A 24,264-nucleotide genomic window follows, 5' to 3' on the forward strand; every position below is an offset into this window, starting at 1 on the left:
TACAAACATCACATCACCATCTAATCCTGATCCGACAAGAAATCATATCTCCTACCGCACCGACCTGTTCCTGATATACGATGTGTGATATACGATTATTATTCTTGAAACAACGAATCATCTGACAATCACTCCTCACTCATCACTCATCTCTTCATCTTCGTCCCCGCTATCTCCTTCAGACTCAGCATCTACCAGCATCTTCCACCCAGCTTCCAGATACTTTTCGACTCCTTCATCTACCCTGACTTCTCTCTTGGTAACTTCTATAACATCATACGCTTCTTTCCCTTTCCCTTTGATGCCTAATAGTACTTGAGCGTAGGCCAAGGCAGCTTGAGCTTTCTCATATGGTGTCTTGCAGAATCCCCTCCAAGCATTGTATATCTTCTTCAAATCATCAGGCTGTACGTTGTTGTCTTGCAATGAGGTGAAAACTAGGTTGAACGTATTGAACGTCGGTTGATACGATTTAATCTTGTTTAATACTCCATTCACCTCTTCACCAGACTTGAGAGTGTTGATGATGTAGTATCCAAGTACGTCCCCATGCAAATCCCGTACATGTACACCCAATTTCATCGATTCTCTCAAAATCACTTTCCACCTTTCTTCCAAATTGCCATCAGGATTTTGCAGTTCTTTATCTATCCATAATTTCCATATTGATCTCACATCTTCTCCTTCTTCTTCGGACAGACCAGATTTTGTGACGGCTCTAACAACCTCTTCACATGTCTTGCATGTTTGGTTCGCATCCGTAGAAAGTTGTACTTCAGCTGTAAGTCTGTATAGTTGGATGGAGGGATTCGAAGGGTATATGAGAGCGTACGATCGAGCAATATCCAAATTCGGCGAAGAAGAAAAATAGGACAAGTGAGCGATAAGGAGTGATGAGGGGGGAAGTAAAGAAGGTTTGGTGAGAGAGGATAGGATTGAAGAAAGATATTCTCGCTATAAACAATCATTAGCTCAGCAGCTGCGTACCTATGATCGGCTGCACGTACCACTTCAATCTTATCCTCCAATTTTCCAATTTGTTCGATCAACCATAATCCTACTACTTCTATCCAATCCTTATTCTGCCCTTTCCCCTTGATCGACTTCCTAATCTCTTTACCGATCTTGCCTAATTCTTCTACCAACGCCACTCCATCCAGTACAGATTCACCTTCTTTGCTGGGTCTATCTTCAGGGTTATACTCCCTATCATACAATCCTTTGTTCAACAATAATAACCCGGCTTTGGCAGCCATTCTGCTGTTGTCTGACTGTTCTGATACACTCTGTAAGTCCTCATATAGCACATTCAGACATTTGAGTCGTAATGGTGAAGGATAATTCCTGAATAGCTGAATGAGATTTTCTCTAAATCCCATACCATCCAGTTTCTCTTCTTCTGTTGTGGAACAAGTTGAAGGTATAGATTCAAGTGCAGACGATAAAGCATGAATGACCAATTCTCCAGCTAAGATTGATTTTCTAGCTTCTTCACCTTCTTCTCCAAACGCTCCTTCTCCCCCTCTCAGCGCATCCTGATCTTTCTGAACATCCTCACCCTCAACCTGTGACGGTGCATCCTGATTTTGATCTTTGATACCTAATAATTTCCATCTCCTGCGTAATGCTTCTACCCAACCTAATTCAAGTTTCACATATTCCCTCCATAGATCCCTCGATTGGGGTAACAATCTCAAACCAAGGAGTAAAGTAGTACGAGCAGGGTCTATCCCTTCTATTGCGAACCCAGGTGCTTGGTTAGTGGATGATGAGGCGGATGGCAAGTCGAGTTTGGATGTGGATGGTATGGATTCTCGGGGAAATGGTGAACCTGGATGAAGATGATAGTATGTCTGTAGGAGATAGAGGGTCGAAGAGGTAGGATGATGTTGTAATGCGCTAAAATACAATGACACAACATATCAACATTTACTCTATATGAATTTTGGATACTTGTATTTAATACTCACCTGTTTAATCCCTTCCCTACGACCTTCCTCATTCCCTCTCTACTTGCAAACTCCACATAAGCTAACCATGTTGCCAGATCGCCAGGGAATTTCGCCGTGGCTCTCTTGAGTATGTAAAGTGCTCTTCGAGGTAGTGAGAAAGAGGAAGCAGAAGGTGGAGGGGGGTTAAGATGGTAGTCTACGAGATTGTTCCCAGTCCAGACGAGCTATCAGCTCACTTTGATCACACTAGAGTGACTATCCCTCCAGCTGAGTGCCAGGGCGAATTGAGCACTCACTCAATTTCTTATATCTCACTTTCCTCAATCTCTCCAGGTTGATTTCGTACTCTGCATATTTGAAGAAATCCTCTTTACGGGTCACCCGACGGACTAAAGACGTTTCGAAGGCTGTTCGTTTTTTGGTTATTTGATTGATCTCGCTCTGTAGGTGAAGCACAACGCATATTTCAGCTATACACGCCCTTATACCTCAAGTATTCTAACAATTTGGAGCGCTATGGAAAGCTAGCTAAAGCTATCTGAATGATCGTACTCACCTTGGTGAATAACCCTTTCTCGTACAAATCTTTCAACTCTGGTAGAGTAGCTTCCAATTGAAACTGTACTTTGTCCATCTTAAAGGGATCTTTATGATTTCAATTTCGGAATTATAGTCATGTACGGTTTTCTCTCTGTGTTCTTTCCTGCTGTCGGTTCAGTCGCGATCACCGAATGACTGTGAGATGTCAAGCAGTTGTGAGATGCAGTCAGTGTAAAGACGAACAAGATATTTACGCTTGAGGATCATCAATTTTCAACTTTTTCCCAACCGCGATCATGTCATTACGTAAGGACATCCCTCACCGAAAAACTCCCAAAAGTCGAGAAAGTATCAACGAATAGTTATCTCTTGATTGCGGTTGAACCTCTGTCATATCTCAAGACACATTAGCTACTGCCAGCCTCACGCTGCCGAAGTCCGACTACATACCACCAACCCACTCCTCACACATCCCTCTCACTCTCACTCAAAATGAACCCCACCACATCCCTTCGTCAGGCTTCCCGATCCATCCCTTCATCCTCCTACCCACCCACCAAATCTACAGGCCGTCAACTATCCGCCCATACACTCCGATCTCTCGTTTCACTCCATCATTCTTCAGCAGGATTCATGCACAACCCGCAGATCGATCTCCCCGTAGGATTCGACAACACATTCCGATACACACGAGAAGAACCAAAGTACAAACGATACGGTGAATTTAGCTCTACTACCTCATACAATGCTTCCTTGACTCCTCCAGGTGGGTTGGAAAGCTTGGTTGAGAAACCTCGATCAGCTGAAGCGAGGGGTTTAGAATTCAGAAGAGGAAGGAATAATTATCTTGATTTGGATACGGCCAAGAATGTCGGATTGACGTTCAAGAAAGTATATGATATTTGGTCAGATCGAGGTTCAGGATCGGATACACAACATTTGACGGAAAGGGAGTTGAGAGTACAGGAAGCGCTTTATGGGACTTGGGAGAGAGGTAGTCAAGGTATGAATAGTAGGATACAACCTTCTTTAGATGGGATATTAGAATTTGTCGAAGCTAAGGGGAAGACTGTGGGGGAGTATGCGGAGGAATGGAAAGTGAGGGATAAGGAAGGTAGAGAGAAGAGTACAGAGGATGGTCAGTAGTTTGTAAAGTGGAGATAGCTGTTGGCAGAAATTTCGGTAGAATGGTGGACAGAAGAGGAAGGGATTCTAGGAAGAGGTATATGATACAAGGATTGAGGAGACAGGAATATTCGTTGACTTGTTTCGTCCCGGGATGTGCAGAGCAGAGGCTTCCCCATAGAAGCACAAGTTAGGTATCAATTATTGTAACGATCATATATGCCCGTCCATCAGACTCTCATGCATTTATACTATATATCCCTTCCAAATAATAGTTGTTGTTGGTCTCTCCCACACCACTCTCATGTGATGGAGAGGCTGATCTACCTATTCCGTTGCACCTGAACCTGCTGCACCCTCTTATCACCCCTTTCCATCCTAGCCTTGAGCTTAGCTTGTCTCTTCGATTCAGGTCTGTCCTCTCCACCTGTAGCAGCAGCATTGCCTTGTGCTTGCTGTTGTTGTGCTTGAGCTTGAGGGTTTTTAGGACCGAATATTCCTGGAAGAAACATGGCGAGGATGGGGCGGATGGTTGAGAATAGCTTGTATGATGCGAAAGCGGGGATCTGGGTGTGACAAAGAATCAGCCTGTGTACTCGAGGATAATAAAGAATGATTTGAGTGAAAAGCAAATAATCATGCAGTACGTGGGCGAGGGGGCAAAAACGTTGAACGATTATGATGATAGATGACTATACGCTGAACCCACCAAAAGAGATAACCACCATACCCAATCGCCCAGTATTGCCGAACCAAGTGTACATATCCAAGTCATGTAGATTCTGTACCCATCACCATGGACACAGGTCAGCATGTTACTTCAAAGTCTTTTATCCAAGCCGGTCATGATGATGCAGATAGCAGACGTGATAGGTTTTAACGAAATGTACTTACAGGTCCCATCCCAGTTCAATCACACCCTTCCCACCCAGATCTGCACCCACCCTCACTCCAGAGCCAGCACGAGAAGGCGTACCGACCGTCTTGAACCATCTCCAGGTGACTATTGATCCACCTACAAGTACCACATGGAGGAAGATGACGAATTTGCGAGGGATGAATGATCGGGAAGTCACCAGGGAGAGAAAGAATCGAAGGAGGGGGGAAAGCGACTATAACATCAGGCAAATATCAGCTATATATATATCATCGCGAAAGATACTTGCATATAAGCTGAGACTAGACGTTATGAGCGATCAGCACCCACGTTAACGATCAATAATCCCAATTCGAGATTCTTCAGAGCTGTCTCGTTGGCCGAAGCTATTCGTTTGGAAGATGCGTTGGCCTGAATGATGACCATGCGACATTAGCTTGATAATTCACCATAGGATTGAGAGAGATTACCATTGTACCGAATGCGGTGTGGGGGATGCTTGACTATGCACTGATATGAGTCAAGGATGAGGATGAAGATGAATGACTATCTGTTCGAACGCTAAGCTAGTCGAGGTCAGCGGTGGAGGCGGTCCGAGCGTCAAGGCAAGAAATTTCGATAAAACCTGATTCCTTCATGCTCGTACAATCCTCGTCCAAACGTTATCAGAGCTTTATCGATACCACCTTCACACGGCGGACCGTGTGAAGCTCACTGAACCATGCGTATCGCGCCTCTCCTCCTCAAATCATCTTCCTCCTCCTCAAGATGGATAGCCCGTCAATCCCGCGACCCATACGTCAAATCTCGTTCTGGTTCGGGCAACTCCTCTTCGGTCTCTCAAAATCAACCAGCATATAGATCGAGATCATCATTCAAGCTCTTATCCCTCGCTGCCAAACATCCATCTCTTCTAGGTGCAGGAGGGTCCAAAAAGGTGATAGTTGATCTGGGTGCAGCTCCAGGTGGATGGTCCCAGGTAGTGTCGCATCTGACCAAAGGTAAAGGAAAGGTTTTTGCGCTGGATATATTGGACATTGAACCGATCCCTGGAGTCGAGGTTATAAAAGGAGATTTCTTAAGTGAAGACGTAAGAGAGCAATTGAGGATACGAACAATCCGTTCAAACCCCACTATTCAAAATCAGGATGATGATCAAGACAAGGACAAAAAAGATGAAGAGGACACGTCTACGTCTACTTCTACATCTGCATCTCAAGGAATGGTAGATTGCGTACTTAGTGATATGATGGCCCCAATGACCGGAAACAAGACGCGAGATATAAGTTTGAGTCTTCAGCTTTGTGCGGCTGCCACGGTATTTGCTAGGGGTGTACTTAAAAAGGCAGAAAAGGGAGAAGAAGCGAAGAAAGAGCTGGGCAAGGGGAAGGGAAAGGGAAAGAAAATTTGGCCAGGCGGGAACTTAATGTGAGTGATAGAGCAAATCTTACAACAACTCATCTAATTGATTTAAAGTCTTGATGCACTGAACGACACTGGTAATTGACGTCACTATCAAGCTGATATGTACCCATTTCAGCATCAAATTCTTCGCTCATCCCGATATGAACGAGTTCCGTTCTTTAGAGCTAGACCCGTGGTTTGGGAAGGTCGTAGTGGAGAAACCAAAGGAATCGAGATCAGGTAAGTCTACTCTCACCACGGAGGAGCTTCGTCTACTTTGCTGTTTCCCTTTGTTCCTGTTGCACTGACCATCCATTTGATTTACAGAGTCGAGTGAGGCGTACTGGGTCTGTTTGGGATATAAAGGTGATCCTACATTACGATGATCACGCTCTTGCACACTCTCGGGCTATTGGACTCTGATCATCTGTCGATGGGAATGTCTAAGATATTGTCCATCATAACATACGTTATATGGACCTACGTGAAACGTTGAAGAATGAATATGGATATGGACTTTGGATCATAATATACAGAAATATCACCGCAATATCCTCAGACCAACCCAGCCAAGCAGTATCACCCATCCTAAACCCTCAAGCTTCGTATTTAGATCTGGCCTATATCGTGAAGAGGAAGAAGAAATTTTGAACATCTACGATATATCAAACGATCAGTACTACTCAATCTCGCACATTACCTGAATACTAGGGATAGGGGAGCACGATAGTAGAAAGGGAAACATCACTCACCTCACCGAATACCACCCCGTCTTTACCACTCCTGAATCTCGGATCACCATACTCCATCAATGTACCGGTAAATTCCGGTAAAGACACCACTACCGTCCCTGATCCACTGTCTCCATACTGGCCATCTATGTTGGTTGAAGAGGAGGAAGATTGGTTTTGGGATGATGAAGAGTTTGGATCGATTGATTTTAGATGATAGAATGACATTGAAGATGGACCGCCGCATTTGTAAGATCCCGATGGATCACCTGTACAATCCATATTGCATGACGAGGATGAGGAAGAAGAGGATGAGATGGATGAGGTGGTCATGGTCGAACCGCAGAAACAGGCGTTACCGTTTTCTACGAGATAAAGGGTTACTATTGAACATCACGTGAATGGAAATGAGAGTCGGAGGGAGAGGGTATTTGGTGAATTGTGCACGGTGATGTAGGATTGGAAGGGGTTATAAACCAAAACATAGGATGGATGCAGGATGGAACAAAGAATTGAAAGACGCAAACATCACACTCACGAAGTCCAGCATAATGATATTGCGAAGCTGCACAAGCTGTTATACACAACACCGGCGTAAGTTCGTCGGAAGTTGCATCTATCACAAGTAATAAATCAGCACCTAGCCAATGTCTTATCCTTTTATGGGACATCAGACATCACTTGTATTTGAGAAGATATCGAAGTATTGTCCAAATGTTACACTCACAAGTGGTATTCAACGCTGGCATCCCGTTGTTGTTCGGTACACAACCGAAATAGATCCAATCACCCGGTATGTCACCTACATCTTTTGTAGAGTTGGTCGATGATGACGGTGTTGCTGATGATGATGATGAGGGTCTTGAGGTGGAAGAGGAGGGTTGGGCACCAGCAATGGAGGAACTGCCAACTTGTGAGACTTGCGATGCCTGCTGTTGCTGCTGCGAGGTCTGTGCGTTATTTTTAGCAGTTGTAGAAGGTACCGCGCCAGAAGAAGGTTTGGACGTTTGAGTGATAGCCACTGCTTTAGGGGTCGACGCTGTGGTAGACGGTGTAACGATGGATACAGCCGTGGTTGTTACCTGCTGAACTACCGTAGCTGTAGCTGTCGTAGGATTAGGTGTGGATGTCGATGATGTTTGGACTACTGGGGTGGTGGTGGTCGCGGTATCTGGTTCAGATTCAGAATCGGAATCGGACCCGAGTCCAGACCATTCTGACCAGGAGGATCCTGACCATCCACTTAGACCGCCGAAGAATGCCATCGTGCTGTCTGATAATAATTGGGAGGAGAGGAAGAGGAAAGTCGGCTGGTACGAAGGGACTGGAATAAGATTGTTAAATGAGCGAAGATCAGTTGAAGATGGTACTGATGCGCACCATGTGGTGGGAGTCGAATTAGTTTCTGCAGTCGCTGTTGGTGATTTGAATACAGACAGTCAATAATCGAATAAAGTGTCAATGAACATGATGATGCAGACAGATCTTTCGATATTCATCGTTTTGATTTGGCTTGGGCTTGATCGAATGGTAAGCTTAAACCCTACTAAACACGAGAAAGACCAAGCGTGAGAAACGTTAGAAGATCACGAAGGATATTGATGCTTTGGATCATAACATACTATGTTAGTTTGGTGTGTATACTGTCATCACTTCGGCGAGGAGAGGACTGAAGGAAGGAAGCGTTACACTCTGTATGGACTTTTTGCTGGGATTCCTTTGTCAAGGTACAAATTGTGTAAGCACTGGCTACTAGGGCATACCGAAAGTTGAAGTGTACACCGGAGCTGTAATACTTGATTGGTATTGATGAGTAACATGTTAGTAGGGAGAAGAGAAACGGAGAAGGAGATGATTTGCTGCTTGTGTAATTGATATACGCATACAAACAAACACAAACATTGCTTCAGACTTGAGGAAGGGCACGCTTTTTTAGCCGAATAGTAGCAACCTGACGACCATCACCATACCATTATAAAGGTACCCTTAAGCTTGTGATAGACATTCCGTTGGACAGATGGATGGGTGGAAGGCAGCAGCATAAATACTAGTCAGGTTGCATGGATGCATGCATCAAAGTGACTTATCGACCATTCTCTGACCCAGATCGCAAGTATTGGTCAAGCCCAACTGCAGATCGATCGGACATGATATGATCTCCATCACCATGGATCTGCCTCTACGTCATAATGAATAGTCGCGATGATACCCAAAGCCTATTTCGATCGAACTGCACTCGAGCAGTCTGGTGATTATCTATATACATAACTAACAGCGTATCAGGTCTATCCCATTTCTGCTCTATGCTATCATTCAATCAACAACGACTACTGCTTAAATAACCCAAGAATTCACAATGGCAAGCTCAAACTCCAAATTACCGATCTTCATCGCATCCGCCATAGGTGCACTAGGTGCAGTCTACATCGTTTCACCCAAGAATGAGGTATCGGGAATGACCAAACCTGCGGAAGCTCCCAAGGACGGTAGAGGTCAATCAGCCATAGATGGCAAGAACAGTGATGGGTGGGTCCTGTGTGACTCTATACTATGTCAGTCTCACAAGGCTAACCCTTCTGGTAAACATCATCGCAGATCCCCATCGGTCAACTCACCTCATCCTGCTCTTCGATATGGTGGTGCCGCACCGGGTGATCCAAAATCCACTACTGTAGCTGGTCAACCTGAATCATCCAGGAAATCCCATTCAGGTGAGTGATACGACTTCTCATCCAACTCCACATCTACCCTTGAGACCTCCCCAGTGTCGGTCCTGTCGCTTGTGAAAGCTTGCATACCTTTACCCTCGAGTTTGACTCTTCAGCAATGGTAGGTACTATAAGGCATAGTCTGCTGACTCTTCTATACCTGATACAGCCGAGCACGATGTCAAGACTCGAGATGATCCTTCAGCAAGTGGTGGTGTAGGTCTAGCAGAGATGAGGGAGAGGAAGATGAAAGGTCAAGGATTACCTAGTCCTCAAGTGAGTTATGCTTTACTACGATCGTACCTCCCCCCCTCTTGGACACTTGGACGAAATCTTGCGATTGTGCGGGAATCGAAAGGCTTTCAATAGAGTGTCCTGATCACAGTTTCACACTACGGTTGGGGATGGTTGAATGCTAATTTACCTTGTACTCATAGGGAGGTGACACACCCGCTCAACCAGTAAAAGCTCAAAAGGGCTACAATGACGGGCAAGGACCTCCTCATCCCGATGGACCACATGAGAAAGACAAGGAATCTTCAAAGGGCGGTTGGTCATCTTGGTTCGGTGGAAAGTAACATCTGTTTTATGGCAGGAGAGAAATTTGATTATAACTTATGGTCAATGTGCGTGAGAAGTAACAAAGCATGAATAAGTTGAATTACTACCGAAATTCGTCGAGTGGATCTTGCCTACTTTTCTACCTCACACTTGTCCCTGCGCTGTCCAGTGGAGTCGCATTCCATTGATCAAGTCTAGGTATGTTTGAGTGGGGGCAGATGACCGCACTCAAATATGTGTTACCTCATGGTTTTGAAAGGGCAAAATACCACTCAAGTAAGTATAAAACTTACAACATACGAAATACCCCTTATCTCCTTGTATGTTTAAAGAATCTGTCAGGAAACACTCCCTTCATTGACTATTCCAGATATTACCAATACAGGACCTTTTTCAAACGTATCTTCCTGTATCAAGAAGCAGGATACAGTACAAGATGTTGGTCGCTTCGAAGGAAATAAGAGAATCTTGAGCTAACTCACTAAAGTCCAGACAATACCTCGAGGGATCCCTTCGCGCCAAATCCACCACCTGCTTGAAAGGGACCATGTGAGCATACTATACGTGCATGGATGTCTCATCTAACCCCTGCTTCGCCTCTTCTCGTTCTGAAAAGACGGACTAAGGCTTCTTCTGTGCAGAAAGGATATGAAGATAATCACAAATCATCAATTCTCTATCGTACCACCAGCGAACAACACATTTAAACCCTGTCAGTCAAAAAGTCAACTCGTTACCAGGCAAGGCTCATCCCGATTTGCCACTCAAAGACTGATGTCAAGCTTGTGAGAGCTGCACCACGAAATATCCATATCACGCCTGCTCTCCTCAACATACAATAAATTAGAATATTCCAAAACCATGAAGGGCTTAAAGAAAATTTTCGGAAAGAAGGGTAAAGGTGAGGGATGTTTACAGTATACCAAAAAGACCTTGCTAATCACTTGTTATTATCCTTTTCAGGTTCAAGCTCTCGATCGAGCACAATGGGCAGCTCGATAGCCAGCAGCTCTAGGCAATCTACAATTTCCCAATCTCGTTGTGAGTCCTCCCCTGATTGACCATCATGTGAAACGACGGGCAGAGGACAACAACAATGATTAGCAATCAGGGGACCGCCACCTTCGTACACGCCTCTTGGATCTGAGGCCCCCACGCTATCTCAAGAACCTTACAGAGAATTGTATCCCTACCCCATTTTCGCTGCAGATCATCACACTGAGGCTATCGACGTTCGAACCATAGATTTGACGGCACCACCAAAAGGAGGACACTGGCAACATGCTGGAGACATGACCCACGCAAATGCAGGCAACGTTGTGGAGGGTATCAGCAATATCATCCGGTCCGGGGCTGTCTCGTGGGATACCTCAGTAGGTACCGATACTGTCAACAAATTTGAGGTACTTCCTTTCAATTTCTATGAGCTCAAAGGAAGTATGAAAGAATATACAGACTCTCACATGCAAGTTGCTAAAGACCTTATGCCTCGATTTAGAACAGAAGCCGCGAAGTTGTGGCAATCAGACCCATCGAGTGTCAACCCTTCGTTGACAAAAGATGAACGTAGGATCAAATGGAAGGAAGTCCTTGATTCCTACGCTGGTGCATGTAAACAAATCTGCGATGCTAATCCTGAGGTCACATGGAGAAAGCAAAAAGCCTTGGGTCACTGGTTGGCGTTCGCGATCGACGAGAAACCGCTTGACATGGTCTCTGACACTGATGTCGAGTCGGCCACTGACCCCATCAGTCCACAACAGTTTGATATCGAAGCTGCGATTGCTCTCAACCACCTTTTACGTGATATGAATACTCCCGAAGATTTACATGCGTTCTCGCAAGATCCCTTCTCAAGCTTAGAAGATAGCTTGACCAGAGAATGGACGGGTTTGAAGGGGAGATTCCCAAATATCGAACATTCGAATGATCCAGAAGCAAGGAAGGCACTTGCTTCATTCGAGGAGAGAAAGATATTGCTACACAAACTTCTCTCCGAAAATGAAGAATGAACAATGGAAGGCCGCTCGATACTTGAGAAGTCGTCATATCGGCTCTGGCATTCCTTACTTTCTCGGACGAGGGGGATTTTAGTGTTTCGTTTCATCTTGATATCAGTATCAGCACACGGTCCGGTGCACCATATGTTTATGCTCGAATGAATCTCAGTGAATATGTTACAGTGTCCGTGTTCGTGTATCCTTTAAGCCCAACCCGGCAAGATTGCCGATTCCTTCTTCAATCTCAGATACAGACTTCCACGAAGAACGAAACATTCAGCTTTCGCATGAATCCGGTCCGAAAAGCGATACCTTTCTTTCTTTAACCCTTCACCTCGACTGATGATTATTCGAGCACTGCTGTTATCCTCATCGCACCATTTCGAATGACCTCATCCCTCGGGGATGTGTATATTTTTCATTGGTGTCCAAAAAGTATATAAGAGGTGCTCGCTTTTCTTTCAGCCGTGTGTCTTAAAGCATCATCGACAATTACAGCTATTCCCGAACACCCTAATATGAAAGGCTGTTGCGTTATTAAAGTAAAAGACTTTCTGAGTCAAAGCAAAGGCAGCAAAGCCGGAAGTGAGCACATCTCTCTTCAGCAGTAGATGAAGGACGGACACTGATATGTATATCCCTGTTCAGCCGGAACTTCCGATCTAGAAGATGGTGCAGGTGTCAACGATCCCAATCGTGGCCACGAAGCGGGTTCCGAATGCTGCGCTCTGAGCAACAACCACACTGACATAAATGATGAAGCAGAATACCAAGAATCTTCCAGCTCTGAAATGCCTTGGAAGCAAGTACAATCGATATTCAGTGAATACCTCCAAGCTCGAGACGAGTTTTCATCAGAAAATGGAAGCGGCACCCCAGATGGGAATGACGAAAACGCATGTGATCATGATCCTCGTCTTCTACCATACAGAACTAAGGCTGAAAGTGCATGGTCATCAATAAACTTCCATTGTAAGAGACCAGCGATAGACATAGACCTGGTGAGGGGTGCAATGACCTTTTCGCATAAGCCCACTCTGTACGATTTCACTTGTCGATCTTGGGAGTATGAAAGGTTCAAAGAGAGAGAGGAAGTGGAGGTACAAACGAGTGAACGATATTGGAGACTTTCCGGTACCCCTAAGATTATGATGACTTATCCAGGTCATATAGACGGTGAACTGAAGAGTAAGCTGAACAGTAAACGAATGGAGTTGCAAGCTACTTACCATAGTCAGGATATGCTAATCAGGAAGTTTAGAGAGGAGAATGGACGGTGACGAGGTATTTGAACTGGTTCATCACATTCGGCTGAGAGGTGCTTGGTAGATATCTGACTATGTAGAGTATAGCTGTCATATCTTTTTAGAACTCTCACTAATGCACTTCTACAGCAGTTTCTCGTTGAAAGGCAGAGCAGCGTGACGTCTCATATCCAAATTCTTTTATGAGAAATGATATCCGAGAGCTTTCTTGGCAAGCACAAGAAAAGATGGCCTCGCAGATCGTTTTTTGTTTCACGTTTCACTTCTGAACACCTTTGTTTATCCGAACTTTGCGCTGCTTCCGACATTTTTCGTTTGGACAGGCTGCAAGATGAAGTTACGTATTTCTTTAACGGACGCCACTCCCCTTCTCTTACAAACTCCCGTACTGTTGTCAAAATTCAACCATAGCCAGTGCTGTCATTCAGGTCGGTCCGGGAGAAGAAAAATATCTGCAAAGCATATCGAGTAGAAATGCCTTTCAAGAGATTGTTCGGCGGTAGAAGGAGAGGGAGTAAGCAAGGCGAGTCCATCATGCCGCTCCCACTTCTCCTATACAATTTTCGGACTGAATTGACTGACGATTCTGACAGCCAGCAGCTCGAGGGGCAATGAAGATGATTCCAGTGACCAATGGCCACCCTTCCAGCCTATTCATGACACTTATCCATCAGCCTCACTGAATTTTGACCAGCAGAGCCCCGCACCAGGTCCAGCCCCTGGCTCTTGGCAGAGTCAAGTCCCAAGTCAAACATGGAATCAAGGGATGCAATTTGAGATGTACAATCCTTATGCGCGACAACTACAGCACAACCAAGCTCACGATGCCGATACTTACCATCCTGGAGGCTCATTAGACGTAGGTTTGCGGCCCACAGTGTATGAATCCCAATCGTACGATGGCTCCTCCTCAGCTCAAGGTGGTACTGGTTATTCGGAAGATACACCGGCTTATTCTCCAAATACGGTGGCCCCTGCTACAAGGTACAATGCCTTTACGCAAGCGATGCTGAATCAAGCCAATGCAAACTTGCATCGATGCTCATACACAGCTGCCAATATGACTCAAGAGCCTCTTGGAGAGGTCTCATGGAAACATGTCCAAGATACGTTCCGGGAGTATCTGAAGGCCCGCGAAGTGGTCCCACGCGAGATCAGACCCTCGTGGTTCCGTGAAATCATACCGTCATTGGAGCAAGAGGGAATCAACTACACGACTGTCGAACACAATCCTGATCGAGTTGATGATGCGATCGACCAATCAGTATTTGCTCCTTATTACCGGGCTGCGTGTGATCGGGATGCGCGTGTCGAGATCCACAGAGTCAATTCGGACACAGCGTGGGCCTCGCTCCAATTCGGCTGTGTGAAGCCTGACTTGGATGTGGAAGTGATGAAAGGCGTATTGGCTTTCTCTAGTCAAATCACTCGAGATGATATCGTCTCAGAAAACTGGAGATGGGCGAGGTCGGCTGCATTGACGGAGGCGCAATTGTCAGTGCGCGATGAATATAGGGCGGCTCGACGCCTGCGGGTAGGTAAAAGTGCGCGCGATAGGCTCAGAGCTGAGTATCAAAGACGTGAAGAAAATAGACAAGATGAACTGAGCGTTCCTTTTGCCGATCAGGATGGCCTCATTAGAAGGTTTAGGGAGGCAAATGGTTGGTGGAGCGAGGATGATGATGTGACGGCTCCAGTACCTGGAGAGAGGATTCAAGATCCTCGGGATTCCTGGGAAGCTTTGCACTAGTGTTCGGTCTCTTTCATCCGATCTCCGAAGCTAAGCTAATTGAGGAACCTCATCTTTGCATGCATTGTATGTCTGACTGACGCTGAGTGCCAGCTCAATATACGCAGCATCCATACTTTGAGATTCGATTTTTGCCACCCATCGTCTCTCCGAATGTTGATCTGGGGCTCCACGTAGTACCTCCCAGATTGCGAGCCCGATTAACAGCAACAGATCATAGCCGAACGAGTCAATCGATATCGAAGTCAGTTCAAACAATCAATCTTATTCTCATTGCATTGCATTGCATTGCATCGTATAGCGTAAATAACACACAAAGCGAGATCGACTCGACTCGGATCCTACTTAGATTCATCACCGCTCACACGACAAAAGGACGTGATATAACGGTTACACGTCCAGCCATTCTTCTCTCATTCGTCTTGTTGCCACCCACTTTCCATCGAGTCTAACTCATAGGCATAATGACTACCTTGAAATCGTTCCAAGCTGAGATCGAGGCAATCTCGCATGAGAAGCATATCCAATCCATCAAAGAAGCTCGAGAGGCGCACGCTGCTGCTGAGCTGGCAAGACATCACGGCAAATTACCATCGACGAAGAACCAGCCTGTCATTGAGGTGAAGGTGGAGGATGAGAAGGATGAAGTAGCTGAAATATCATTAGAGGTGAGTTATACGAGTCATATTCCTATATAATGTATATTTTGTCTGCTGTCTTTTGATAAGAGTGCAAGTCCGACGTGTAAAGCTGATCTCCTCCTTTCATATTCTAGGACTTGATAATATCCGATGACAACAATATTGATGACCTCCAATCCCGCCTGGCCTCAAAACTGTTAAAGGGCCATGGAGAACAACTGATATCACTAGGAGCTCACCCCTCACCTCAACATACCTATACTTTGAGTCCTTCATCCACCGATGACTCAAAGCCAATACCGACAGTGGGCATACCTTTGTCCTTAGCCAAATTAGATAAATCGATCGACAAGCTTAGAACTGTCTGTCAAGCTTTGAAAGCGGAACTGAACGAACTATATCGGACAAATCAAGATCAGAGCAGTCATGGATGTTGGCTGGTGCGTTTAACACCGAGAGGGGTGGAGGAGATAATGGAAGTTAGAGTTGCCGTTGTGGGAAATGTGGATGCTGGGAAGAGTACCACTTTGGGAGTACTGACTAGAGGTGGATTGGACGATGGACGAGGCAAAGTGAGTGATATATTAGCTATCTGGTTACTTGTAGCGTCAAGAAATAAAGTTAGCTGATCGTCATGCGTGCATAGGCTCGGGTTGCGCTGTTCAGACATCCCCATGAGATTGAGACTGGACGTACATCGTCAGTAGGAGGCGAGGTCAGTTGACTATCGCTTATTGGACTTTTTACCTTAACTGATGGGTATGATATAGATATTGGGTTTCTCATCTACGGGTCAACCTGTCATACCCACCTCACATATCACTGATAACGCAGAGGGTCACAACCATGCATTAGCAGCTGCCAAAAGAGAGAAACTGGGATGGGAGGAGATATGCAAAAGGGCTGCTAAGGTAGTAAGCTTCATTGATCTAGCAGGACATGAGAGGTAAGCTGCTGCTCTCGGAAAATCCTTCCGCCCTAGCTTACATTCGATTTTTCAGGTATTTCAAAACTACCTTGTACGGATTGAGTGGATGTGCACCCGATTATGTCATGTTGATGGTTGGCGGAAATGCTGGTCTGATAGGAATGTCCAAAGTGAGCTCCCACCAACGTTGGGTAGTGAGATTTGTAACTGACTCGGTCATTTCAGGAGCACCTGGGTGTAGCTTTAGCTTTGAATGTACCCATAGCAGTATGCGTGACCAAGGCAGGTTCAGCTTTCTCTCTTTCCCTACGTCCTTGATGCGTCGTAAGCAGACGGTAATTCCCCATCGCAGATCGATATGACGCCACCGAAAATTCTTGAGCAAACAGTCAATATGCTTACCAAAGTATTGAGAAGTCCCGGATGCAGGTGAGCTACCCTTGAGCGCCTCCATCTCACTATCTCGTCAAGCTCACTTAAAATATCCCACCCAGGCGTATACCGGTCTTTGTGAACACAGCTCAAGAGGCGGTAGACTGCGCGAGATATCTCGGTCAACCGCTAGGCTCAGGTGGAAGGTTGTGTCCAATCTTCATGGTATCTAATGTGACCGGCCATAATTTACCGATGCTCAGGACGTTCTTAAATTGCCTGCCGTCTTCTCAGTCGGACGACAAGTACGTGGTGGACGCCCCATTTGAATTCCAGATAAGCGATGTCTTCTCTGTGCCGTTCGTTGGTACTGTTGTGGTAAGTCTGAGCTTCTTGTCATTTCAACTTGAAGCCCATGCTTATAAGTCCAACTAAACAGAGCGGCGTGATCACCTCTGGTACGGTGCATGGTGAGCTGTTCGATACACTTGATGGTTTATCCAGCTTATTGATCTCGACCCAACACAGCCAACGACGCCGTACTCCTTGGACCAGATTCTGTCGGTCAATTCATGCCCACTGCTGTTAAGACGATACAGCGTAAGCGGGCCTCGGTCAATAGTGGTGAAGCTGGTCAGAGTGTATCGTGAGTTTTCGATTGCTTCACATTTCGCAAGGGGTCCAACTCATATTATCCTGATACAGCTTTGCGCTCAAGAGGATACGGAGGACACAGGTTAGGAAGGGGATGGTGTTGATAGGGAAGACTGAGAACCCTCCGAAGGGTGAGTATAGTTTGCGTTCATATGTTAAAAATCTGTATTTGTTAACGAGTCCTGATGAATATGCAGCCGTCAAACGATTCGAAGGGATGGTCATGGTATTGCATCACGCATCCACCATTCAGCCGAAATACCAAGCAATGATGCATTGCGGTGCCATAAGGGTAAGCTCAATTTTTCTACGCCTTCATCCAGTCGTTGCTGACATTGCTCCTCAGCAAACCGTCAGAATCGTCTCATTGGACCATCCGTCCGGATTGATAAGGACAGGTGATCGCGCCAAGTGTGTATTCGAATTCATAAGTCATACCGAGTTCTTGAAAGAGGGTCAGTTGATATTGTTGAGAGAGGCAAAGACGAAAGTTTTAGGTGTCGTCACAAAGGTGTTACCGTAAGGAAAGGAATGAAAATTATCGTCTTGCAGACGTGCCCCTTTTTGTACTTTGCTCGTATAGCATTGTTTCTGATTCATGTATGTATTTGTAAATTATCATTACATGCATAAGGAATGAGTTGTACGGCGGATTAGGTGATCCAAGTTGGTGAGACATGCAGAGGTTGGAAGTGAGGAGGGAGTGTGATGGTGATGGCGATCATTGCGTCATACCACCAAAACACAAACTTGTCAACACGTTCACTCTTGGAATATCATCTAAACTTGACGATCACTTCAACACACCCCATAAACCCCCCATATTCATCGTCATCTACCATCAATCTTACTACTGCCTGGCTCAGTACGGGCAGCAGATATATAACTCCACTTCTGGCCATACAGATCAAACATCTAGCGGAACATCTCGTCCTGTGGATCATCCCAACATGTCATCTACTGATCCACCTCGTCGCGACCCTCTACCTAGAAGTTCGTCATTCACCAACATCATGACATTGCCGTCGCTGGATAGGTACTCTGAAGATTGGGCTGGGGCATTGACGTTGTTAGGTGAGTCCGAACTATTTACTCTCTATGTGCCAGATTTTAGCCCCATGTCGGGTCATTTCATTTTCCCACACCTACTCACCCATCTATCCACATAAACATGTCCCTCTTTTTCTCGATGATCTGTTTTATGCACAGAGATACTGACAATGCTGTGTACTGATAGATGTTATCGAGACATTCTTTGACTCCCGACTGGACCTATTCAACAGACGTATCAAAGCGCAATCGTCCAAACTTAAATCTCGAGCTGTCGAGTTACTCCCGAAAGGGTTGAGGACACCTGGTGGAGGAGGAAGTACGATCTTGTACGTAGATGAGGAAGTAGATGACGACAGAGAAAAGGGAAAAGATCGAGAAAGGGATAGTGTAGGTGAGAAATATAGGAGGGAGGTGGAAAGGGAGGTAGAGAGGATAAAAGTCAAGGTGAGTGGACTGGATAATACAACGAGATGTGGAAGTGCATGTGATCAAGGGGCACATCAGGATAGCTCTATAGGAGCTGTACAGAATCAACCACTTAGCTACTTATCAATGGATAGATGAGTATGAGTGGAGCTGCATAGCTGATATAGTTGTTCTACCCAATCAGTTAGCGGCAAAAGTCACCCATCTATCTAGTTCTTGGAGATCCGCTCAAGTAGTCAGAACGAAAGATAAGATATGTAAGTGATATTACCACTACCTACGTACCTTTTTCCAACTACGGCTATTCAGCTAACTTCATGATCAATGTTACCCTCTAGCCTTCTTATTCGGGGTTATGAGCTTAGCATTCACATGTCTGTTGTACGGTATGAGACCTGATTACATGCCTTTGGCCTATACCGTACAGAGCGCTTTATACCTCCCTTTGAGATTTTATACCTATAAGAGAAAAGCATGGCATTATTTCTTATTTGGTGGGTTGATTTCCTCTCTATTTAGTTGAAAGATGACATTTGCTGATCTGATCTGATGTGTTGGTCATGAAGAGTGAGTTCTCAACGGTAGTCTTTTGGATAAGACTGGCTATCGGTATGCAAGAGAAGAGACTGAGTCTTGGCTGACATCGCACATCTATTAATCAGTTTATGTTACTTCGTCAACGTCCTTGATCTCCTTTGGATCTGGGTACTCCCATCCTCGACAACCTTGTTCATCTGTTGTTACCTCTTGACATTAGGTAAGCTGTCGTGACCTGTTAAGGATTTGGCCCGCCAGCTTACTAACGTGTTGCTCTGATACATACAGGTCCAATCGCCAGCGCTATCATAACATGGCGAAACTCCCTGGTGTTCCATTCATTGGACAAGATCATATCTATATTCATCCATATCTACCCTCCTATGGTCCTGAGCGTAATTAGGTGAGCCAGTTTTCCATGTGTGTATCAGAGTATATCAGAGTGTAGCTCTTAACGTATATGTGTAGACACAATTATCCCAATGCCGAAGAGAGATATCCGGGATTGAGGGATGTCGATAATTATAAATGGTATACTATGATCTTACTAAGTGGAGTACCATGTGAGTTGACTCATTTGATCTTGCATGAGATCGGGTCATTGATTTGGTTCAATTAGATATACTCTGGCAAGCAGCATATTACAAGGTAAGTTTTGATTATATGACAGACAAGAGGATCGAATTTGATTTTTTGGTATCATTTTAGTTCATCTCATTAGATAGGAAAAGTAAGATTGAATCAGGCCAAAGGCAGAATTCTTTCCAGTAGTGAGTCCATATTGGTTTTATGACTGTCAACATTATAAGAGCTGATGGCCACCTGCGATACTAGCTTGTTGAATGACAAACGCGGTCCTATTGGAAAAGCATTGAGGGGTATAAGACCTGAACATAGAGAGTTATGGTTCATCTTCTGTCAATTGAGTGAGTACTGTCATTCCCTTTTCAATCCTATTACCTCTTTATGCGACGGCTATCCTGGAGGTGTAGCTGACGTTGCACGTCGTGACTGAACCTTACAGTCTACAGCATCATCTTCATGATCCCGCCTGCTACCTTATTCATCCACAGCTCAAAAGCAAGTTCGGCTTTCTTGATTATCATCTTCGCTGTATCAGCATGGAACGGAGCGAGTTTCTATGTCGAAGTATTTGGGCGAAAGTGAGTTGATCTTTCAAGCCACATCACACTGTATTTGAATGCCCACCACCAGCTTGCGGATGAGTCATGCTAACAGTGTGTTGTATTGGATTACAGGTTTGAGAGGGAATTGGAGAAATTACGAAAAGAGATGGAACTTGCCTCAGCGACTGGAACCAGCACATCTTCAATCGCGTCAAATTCTACTCCCCATTCACCATCGACTTTCACCGAGGGGGAGCCTGAACCCGATTCTGGAGAGGGACAGAGACGGGATTTTCACTCGAACTCTTCTAACGAAAGCGTGTATGAATCTGATCAAGGTAGACCTGCCAAAGGTTTAGATGACTCGCCTTTAATCCTACCTTCTACAGCCACACAACAGGCGAGGGATATGGAAGCATCGGAATATACACTTGATAAGGCTGTGGAGGAGGTGAATAGAGGTGAGAAAGAAGGCAAGAAAGATATATAGTGTACTTTTAGAAAAACGATATGACAATTGGTTACAAAGGTGATCAATGGGATTAATTTGGTACCTGGTATTGAATTTTACGATTGATCATTATGTATGTATGATACAGTACAGTCCATCGTTGCAAGTTGTATGACATGTCTTGCATGAAGCACAGCTCCACACCCTACGGAGAATACACAGATTCCAATGACGAAGTGGGCATGAACATAAGAATGGAGGGCGAAACCAAAAAAAAAATAGCAAATGTAGAACAATGGCACTGCAAAATCCAATGATGAGGTTCCTATAAAGTGAGCGGGTATAGAAGTTTGCGCGTATACAGTAACACGTATGAAACGAAATGAAGATACAGAAAAACGAATGAAGAAATGACTATGTCTGTGATATCAGCCAACCGGTGTTGACCTCTTCAGTCTTCAGCTTCGATCAGACCCTGTGGATCTCTTTTAACAGTTTTTGTTTCTCGTCCAATTGTACTACAATGTTACCGAACGGGGGGGAGGGCATCAGCAAAGAGCTTATACCGCAAGAAAGTTGATCAAATCTGGATTCAAGATTGGATTCATGTGATATGATCATATCACTCGATCTTATCAGTCTTAGAATATCTACTCACATCTCATCCCAGTCTTAGCCAACAGCCTCTCAGTCCTATAATTCTCATACAACGTCTCTCGAGTATTACTTCTCAATATCTTCGAATTGTCCCCCAGGATACTTTCTTTCAACTGTATGAAATCTGAGTGAGCGGAATCGAACAATTTCGCTTCTCCCCACTTGTATTTCCTAGATGGATCTTCTTCGATAATGGGAGTCGTGGTGGTGTGATCAGGCAAGAAAAAAGAATAGGGCAACTCAGACCCAGAGGGGCTGGTTTCAGATGGCGATTCGAGTGAGTCGGGTGTGGGAGGTCTTTGGTCTTGATTGAGAGGAGGTCGGTCGGATTCAGAGAAATCGAGACTCTGAATTTGATATTGGGGATCAGCTTCATTCGACTCAAAGGATCCGAAGGCATCCTGTCTTTGCTGCTCCATGCGCAGTCTTCCATTTGTGCCAGAAAGGATTGATGTACAGGTGAATATAAGAAGAATGACAATGACTCACTTTCCTTGAACCTTCGTCGAGTTCATTGAAAATTCCAAAACCTTTACCTGGGATATCATTCTTCTTGTTGCTCAAATCCCTTTTCAAAGCGTCTTTGACCAAGCTCAGCTCAGATACTGTCATACAATCAGAGTGAGTAAGGATAGGTAAGACATTAGCCCTTCTCGATAATTTACGGATCTGCAACAAATAAAAGAGGACCCATTGTAAGCTGGAGTGGTTGTGATCATAATCCGGAATGGGTAGCTTACTATCTCAATTTCAAATTCTGATAAGCTCGGTTGACCCGATGATGCACCATTATCATGGATTGACGTGGGATGAGAGGAAGGTTGATCATCGTCAAATAAGCCTAGACAAGACCAATCTACTGGGTCCGTGTCTCGTGGGGATTGGGGATGAAGTATGGTTCGGGCGTCTATCAGGTAGATCACTACTCAAAGTAAGAGAAATCTGATTAGATATCAAAGTTCACAGTATGTGACAAGAGCAGAGTTGTCCCCAAAACATTGATATGGTAGGACCTATCATAAAGCTCTAGAACGTTATTGCCACTCACCAAGATGTATCAGCCCTTCTTCCCCACCTGTCATCCTTCGAATCTTTTTTTCCTCTTGACACATCACCTCGAACCTATCTTCCAACAATCTTATCAATCCAGCTACACCCCTCTCGCGAGACTTGTGCGACAGCTCATCGTTCAGTTTGAGGTCTAATCCTGGTGTATCGATGATTCGCACTAACAGTTTTTCTGACATGGTTGATATGGCCGTATGGGCACTAAGAGATTTGGTGGGATTGAGGGGGATAAATGGAGTTGGATGTTCTGGGGTGGAAAGTGATGAGAGAAATAGATTGGTAAAGCTACCACCCAAATCAATAAATTTTCACTCCTCGTATCATTGGGGTTGTACAGCAGGTCGAAGGAAACAGTAACGCACCTAGTCTTGCCTACACCTTGTCCACCTACTATCACAACGTTCAATTTCCCTACTGTCCCCTTCTTCCTACCTTTTCGTCTACTGATCACTCTATGTAAACTATCCCTCTGACCATCCTGCGAAATCGAAGGCGAAGACAGGTTGGAATTCGAGTGGGGTCGATTACCGTTGCTCGTATTGTGGTTATTCCAAGATGTTGGTGGTAAATTCACAGGTTGTGAAAATGGATGATCACTTGACCAACCAATTTTACTCTTTCTGAAATCATTCTTATCGACCGAGTCTCCATATCCGTATCCGTTCCGATCAAAATTGATATCCACTATACTATAAATATCTTGCTGAGGCTGAGGGGAATGTACCGGTTTGGGTGTAAAAGGTCTATGAAATTGAGTATCTCCAGAGACCAAACTTGGTTTCTTGCCTCTACCTCTAAATGACATTTCCTTATCTTTATTTTGAAGTTGAGATTGAGATTGTTTAGATGAGAATTTAAACGGAGGGACCTCTTCCCATGATGACACGTCTAATAAAGGTGTAGTGAGATCGGGTAGAGATAGAGAAGGTCGAACTACCTTGGTGGGGTCTGTAGGTGAGACTGATTGAGGTCTAGCTCTCTTGCGGAGGAAGGAAGGGGCCATGGTGGGATTGACTGTCGATTATGGATTATTGGGTCGAGAATATCGTTGTTGTATCCGATTTTGGATGTTGACAAAGGAAGTGATAGGGTTATGATGAAAGACAAGGCGAAAGAAAGAGGATCTTCCGATTATGATGTCAGTAAGATGAGTGATTGAGTTGATCGTCTCTTCTGTTTTCTTGTCAATGGGTATCAGGATGATCAGTAGGATATTGATGTACGGATGAAGAGTCAATAGGAGTGAGTCAATGGGATGGGGATGCATTGTTATTATTTGAGTTGATGTTGATGTTGATGATCCATGCGTCACGCTCTGTTCTCGTGTCCGTGTGCTATGACAACAAAGGGAAACCATCACAAGGTCAGTGCGTTAAATTAGTAGTATCGATGAGTATGGCAAAGGACCTGACCAAAGAACTCACTCACATTTCAAGC

General features: G+C 44.9%; 12 protein-coding genes across 12 annotated transcripts; 8 read left to right on the forward strand and 4 right to left on the reverse strand.

Moving 5' to 3' along the window:
- Positions 1-135: 135 nt before the first annotated feature.
- I203_108479 (uncharacterized protein) lies at positions 136-2,586 on the reverse strand (the record flags this gene model as incomplete). The annotated part of the gene is made up of 5 exons (XM_019148650.1): positions 136-954; positions 1,008-1,899; positions 1,971-2,148; positions 2,249-2,393; positions 2,509-2,586. 5 exons carry the CDS (start codon positions 2,584-2,586, stop codon positions 136-138), a joined length of 2,112 nt encoding a protein of 703 aa, XP_019002233.1.
- Positions 2,587-2,984: 398 nt separating this feature from the next.
- Positions 2,985-3,638, forward strand: I203_108480 (uncharacterized protein; the record flags this gene model as incomplete). The annotated part of the gene is made up of 1 exon (XM_019148651.1): positions 2,985-3,638. The coding sequence occupies one exon, from the start codon at positions 2,985-2,987 to the stop codon at positions 3,636-3,638; it is 654 nt and encodes a 217-aa protein (XP_019002234.1).
- A 302-nt stretch (positions 3,639-3,940) lies between these two features.
- On the reverse strand, positions 3,941-4,967 carry I203_108481 (uncharacterized protein; the record flags this gene model as incomplete). The annotated part of the gene is made up of 5 exons (XM_065518407.1): positions 3,941-4,183; positions 4,327-4,399; positions 4,512-4,729; positions 4,825-4,905; positions 4,965-4,967. The coding sequence occupies 5 exons, from the start codon at positions 4,965-4,967 to the stop codon at positions 3,941-3,943; spliced, it is 618 nt and encodes a 205-aa protein (XP_065372772.1).
- A 248-nt stretch (positions 4,968-5,215) lies between these two features.
- On the forward strand, positions 5,216-6,284 carry I203_108482 (uncharacterized protein; the record flags this gene model as incomplete). Its single annotated transcript, XM_019148653.1, has 3 exons — positions 5,216-5,922; positions 6,035-6,138; positions 6,226-6,284. The coding sequence occupies 3 exons, from the start codon at positions 5,216-5,218 to the stop codon at positions 6,282-6,284; spliced, it is 870 nt and encodes a 289-aa protein (XP_019002236.1).
- Positions 6,285-6,439: 155 nt separating this feature from the next.
- On the reverse strand, positions 6,440-7,894 carry I203_108483 (uncharacterized protein; the record flags this gene model as incomplete). The annotated part of the gene is made up of 4 exons (XM_065518408.1): positions 6,440-6,553; positions 6,651-6,994; positions 7,168-7,245; positions 7,357-7,894. 4 exons carry the CDS (start codon positions 7,892-7,894, stop codon positions 6,440-6,442), a joined length of 1,074 nt encoding a protein of 357 aa, XP_065372773.1.
- A 1,091-nt stretch (positions 7,895-8,985) lies between these two features.
- On the forward strand, positions 8,986-9,915 carry I203_108484 (uncharacterized protein; the record flags this gene model as incomplete). Its single annotated transcript, XM_019148655.1, has 4 exons — positions 8,986-9,155; positions 9,225-9,340; positions 9,507-9,613; positions 9,775-9,915. 4 exons carry the CDS (start codon positions 8,986-8,988, stop codon positions 9,913-9,915), a joined length of 534 nt encoding a protein of 177 aa, XP_019002238.1.
- Positions 9,916-10,759: 844 nt separating this feature from the next.
- Positions 10,760-11,910, forward strand: I203_108485 (uncharacterized protein; the record flags this gene model as incomplete). Its single annotated transcript, XM_019148656.1, has 3 exons — positions 10,760-10,799; positions 10,862-10,939; positions 11,003-11,910. 3 exons carry the CDS (start codon positions 10,760-10,762, stop codon positions 11,908-11,910), a joined length of 1,026 nt encoding a protein of 341 aa, XP_019002239.1.
- A 506-nt stretch (positions 11,911-12,416) lies between these two features.
- I203_108486 (uncharacterized protein) lies at positions 12,417-13,178 on the forward strand (the record flags this gene model as incomplete). Its single annotated transcript, XM_019148657.1, has 2 exons — positions 12,417-12,483; positions 12,547-13,178. The coding sequence occupies 2 exons, from the start codon at positions 12,417-12,419 to the stop codon at positions 13,176-13,178; spliced, it is 699 nt and encodes a 232-aa protein (XP_019002240.1).
- A 459-nt stretch (positions 13,179-13,637) lies between these two features.
- On the forward strand, positions 13,638-14,913 carry I203_108487 (uncharacterized protein; the record flags this gene model as incomplete). The annotated part of the gene is made up of 2 exons (XM_019148658.1): positions 13,638-13,677; positions 13,757-14,913. The coding sequence occupies 2 exons, from the start codon at positions 13,638-13,640 to the stop codon at positions 14,911-14,913; spliced, it is 1,197 nt and encodes a 398-aa protein (XP_019002241.1).
- Positions 14,914-15,377: 464 nt separating this feature from the next.
- On the forward strand, positions 15,378-18,031 carry I203_108488 (uncharacterized protein; the record flags this gene model as incomplete). The annotated part of the gene is made up of 13 exons (XM_065518409.1): positions 15,378-15,581; positions 15,689-16,126; positions 16,201-16,269; positions 16,325-16,500; positions 16,556-16,652; positions 16,708-16,764; positions 16,835-16,911; positions 16,977-17,232; positions 17,294-17,324; positions 17,383-17,500; positions 17,560-17,639; positions 17,706-17,800; positions 17,855-18,031. The coding sequence occupies 13 exons, from the start codon at positions 15,378-15,380 to the stop codon at positions 18,029-18,031; spliced, it is 1,875 nt and encodes a 624-aa protein (XP_065372774.1).
- A 427-nt stretch (positions 18,032-18,458) lies between these two features.
- I203_108489 (uncharacterized protein) lies at positions 18,459-21,141 on the forward strand (the record flags this gene model as incomplete). The annotated part of the gene is made up of 12 exons (XM_019148660.1): positions 18,459-18,582; positions 18,746-19,005; positions 19,172-19,244; positions 19,326-19,485; positions 19,650-19,744; positions 19,813-19,927; positions 19,993-20,087; positions 20,144-20,172; positions 20,233-20,294; positions 20,359-20,450; positions 20,549-20,687; positions 20,784-21,141. 12 exons carry the CDS (start codon positions 18,459-18,461, stop codon positions 21,139-21,141), a joined length of 1,602 nt encoding a protein of 533 aa, XP_019002243.1.
- Positions 21,142-21,752: 611 nt separating this feature from the next.
- On the reverse strand, positions 21,753-23,830 carry I203_108490 (uncharacterized protein; the record flags this gene model as incomplete). Its single annotated transcript, XM_019148661.1, has 5 exons — positions 21,753-22,106; positions 22,249-22,428; positions 22,500-22,681; positions 22,808-23,112; positions 23,190-23,830. The coding sequence occupies 5 exons, from the start codon at positions 23,828-23,830 to the stop codon at positions 21,753-21,755; spliced, it is 1,662 nt and encodes a 553-aa protein (XP_019002244.1).
- Between the last annotated feature and the right edge of the window lie 434 nt (positions 23,831-24,264).

The sequence above is a fragment of the Kwoniella mangroviensis genome, chromosome 3, assembly GCF_000507465.2.
Source record: "Kwoniella mangroviensis CBS 8507 chromosome 3, whole genome shotgun sequence".
In the NCBI taxonomy this organism is placed as follows: Eukaryota; Fungi; Basidiomycota; class Tremellomycetes; order Tremellales; family Cryptococcaceae; genus Kwoniella; species Kwoniella mangrovensis.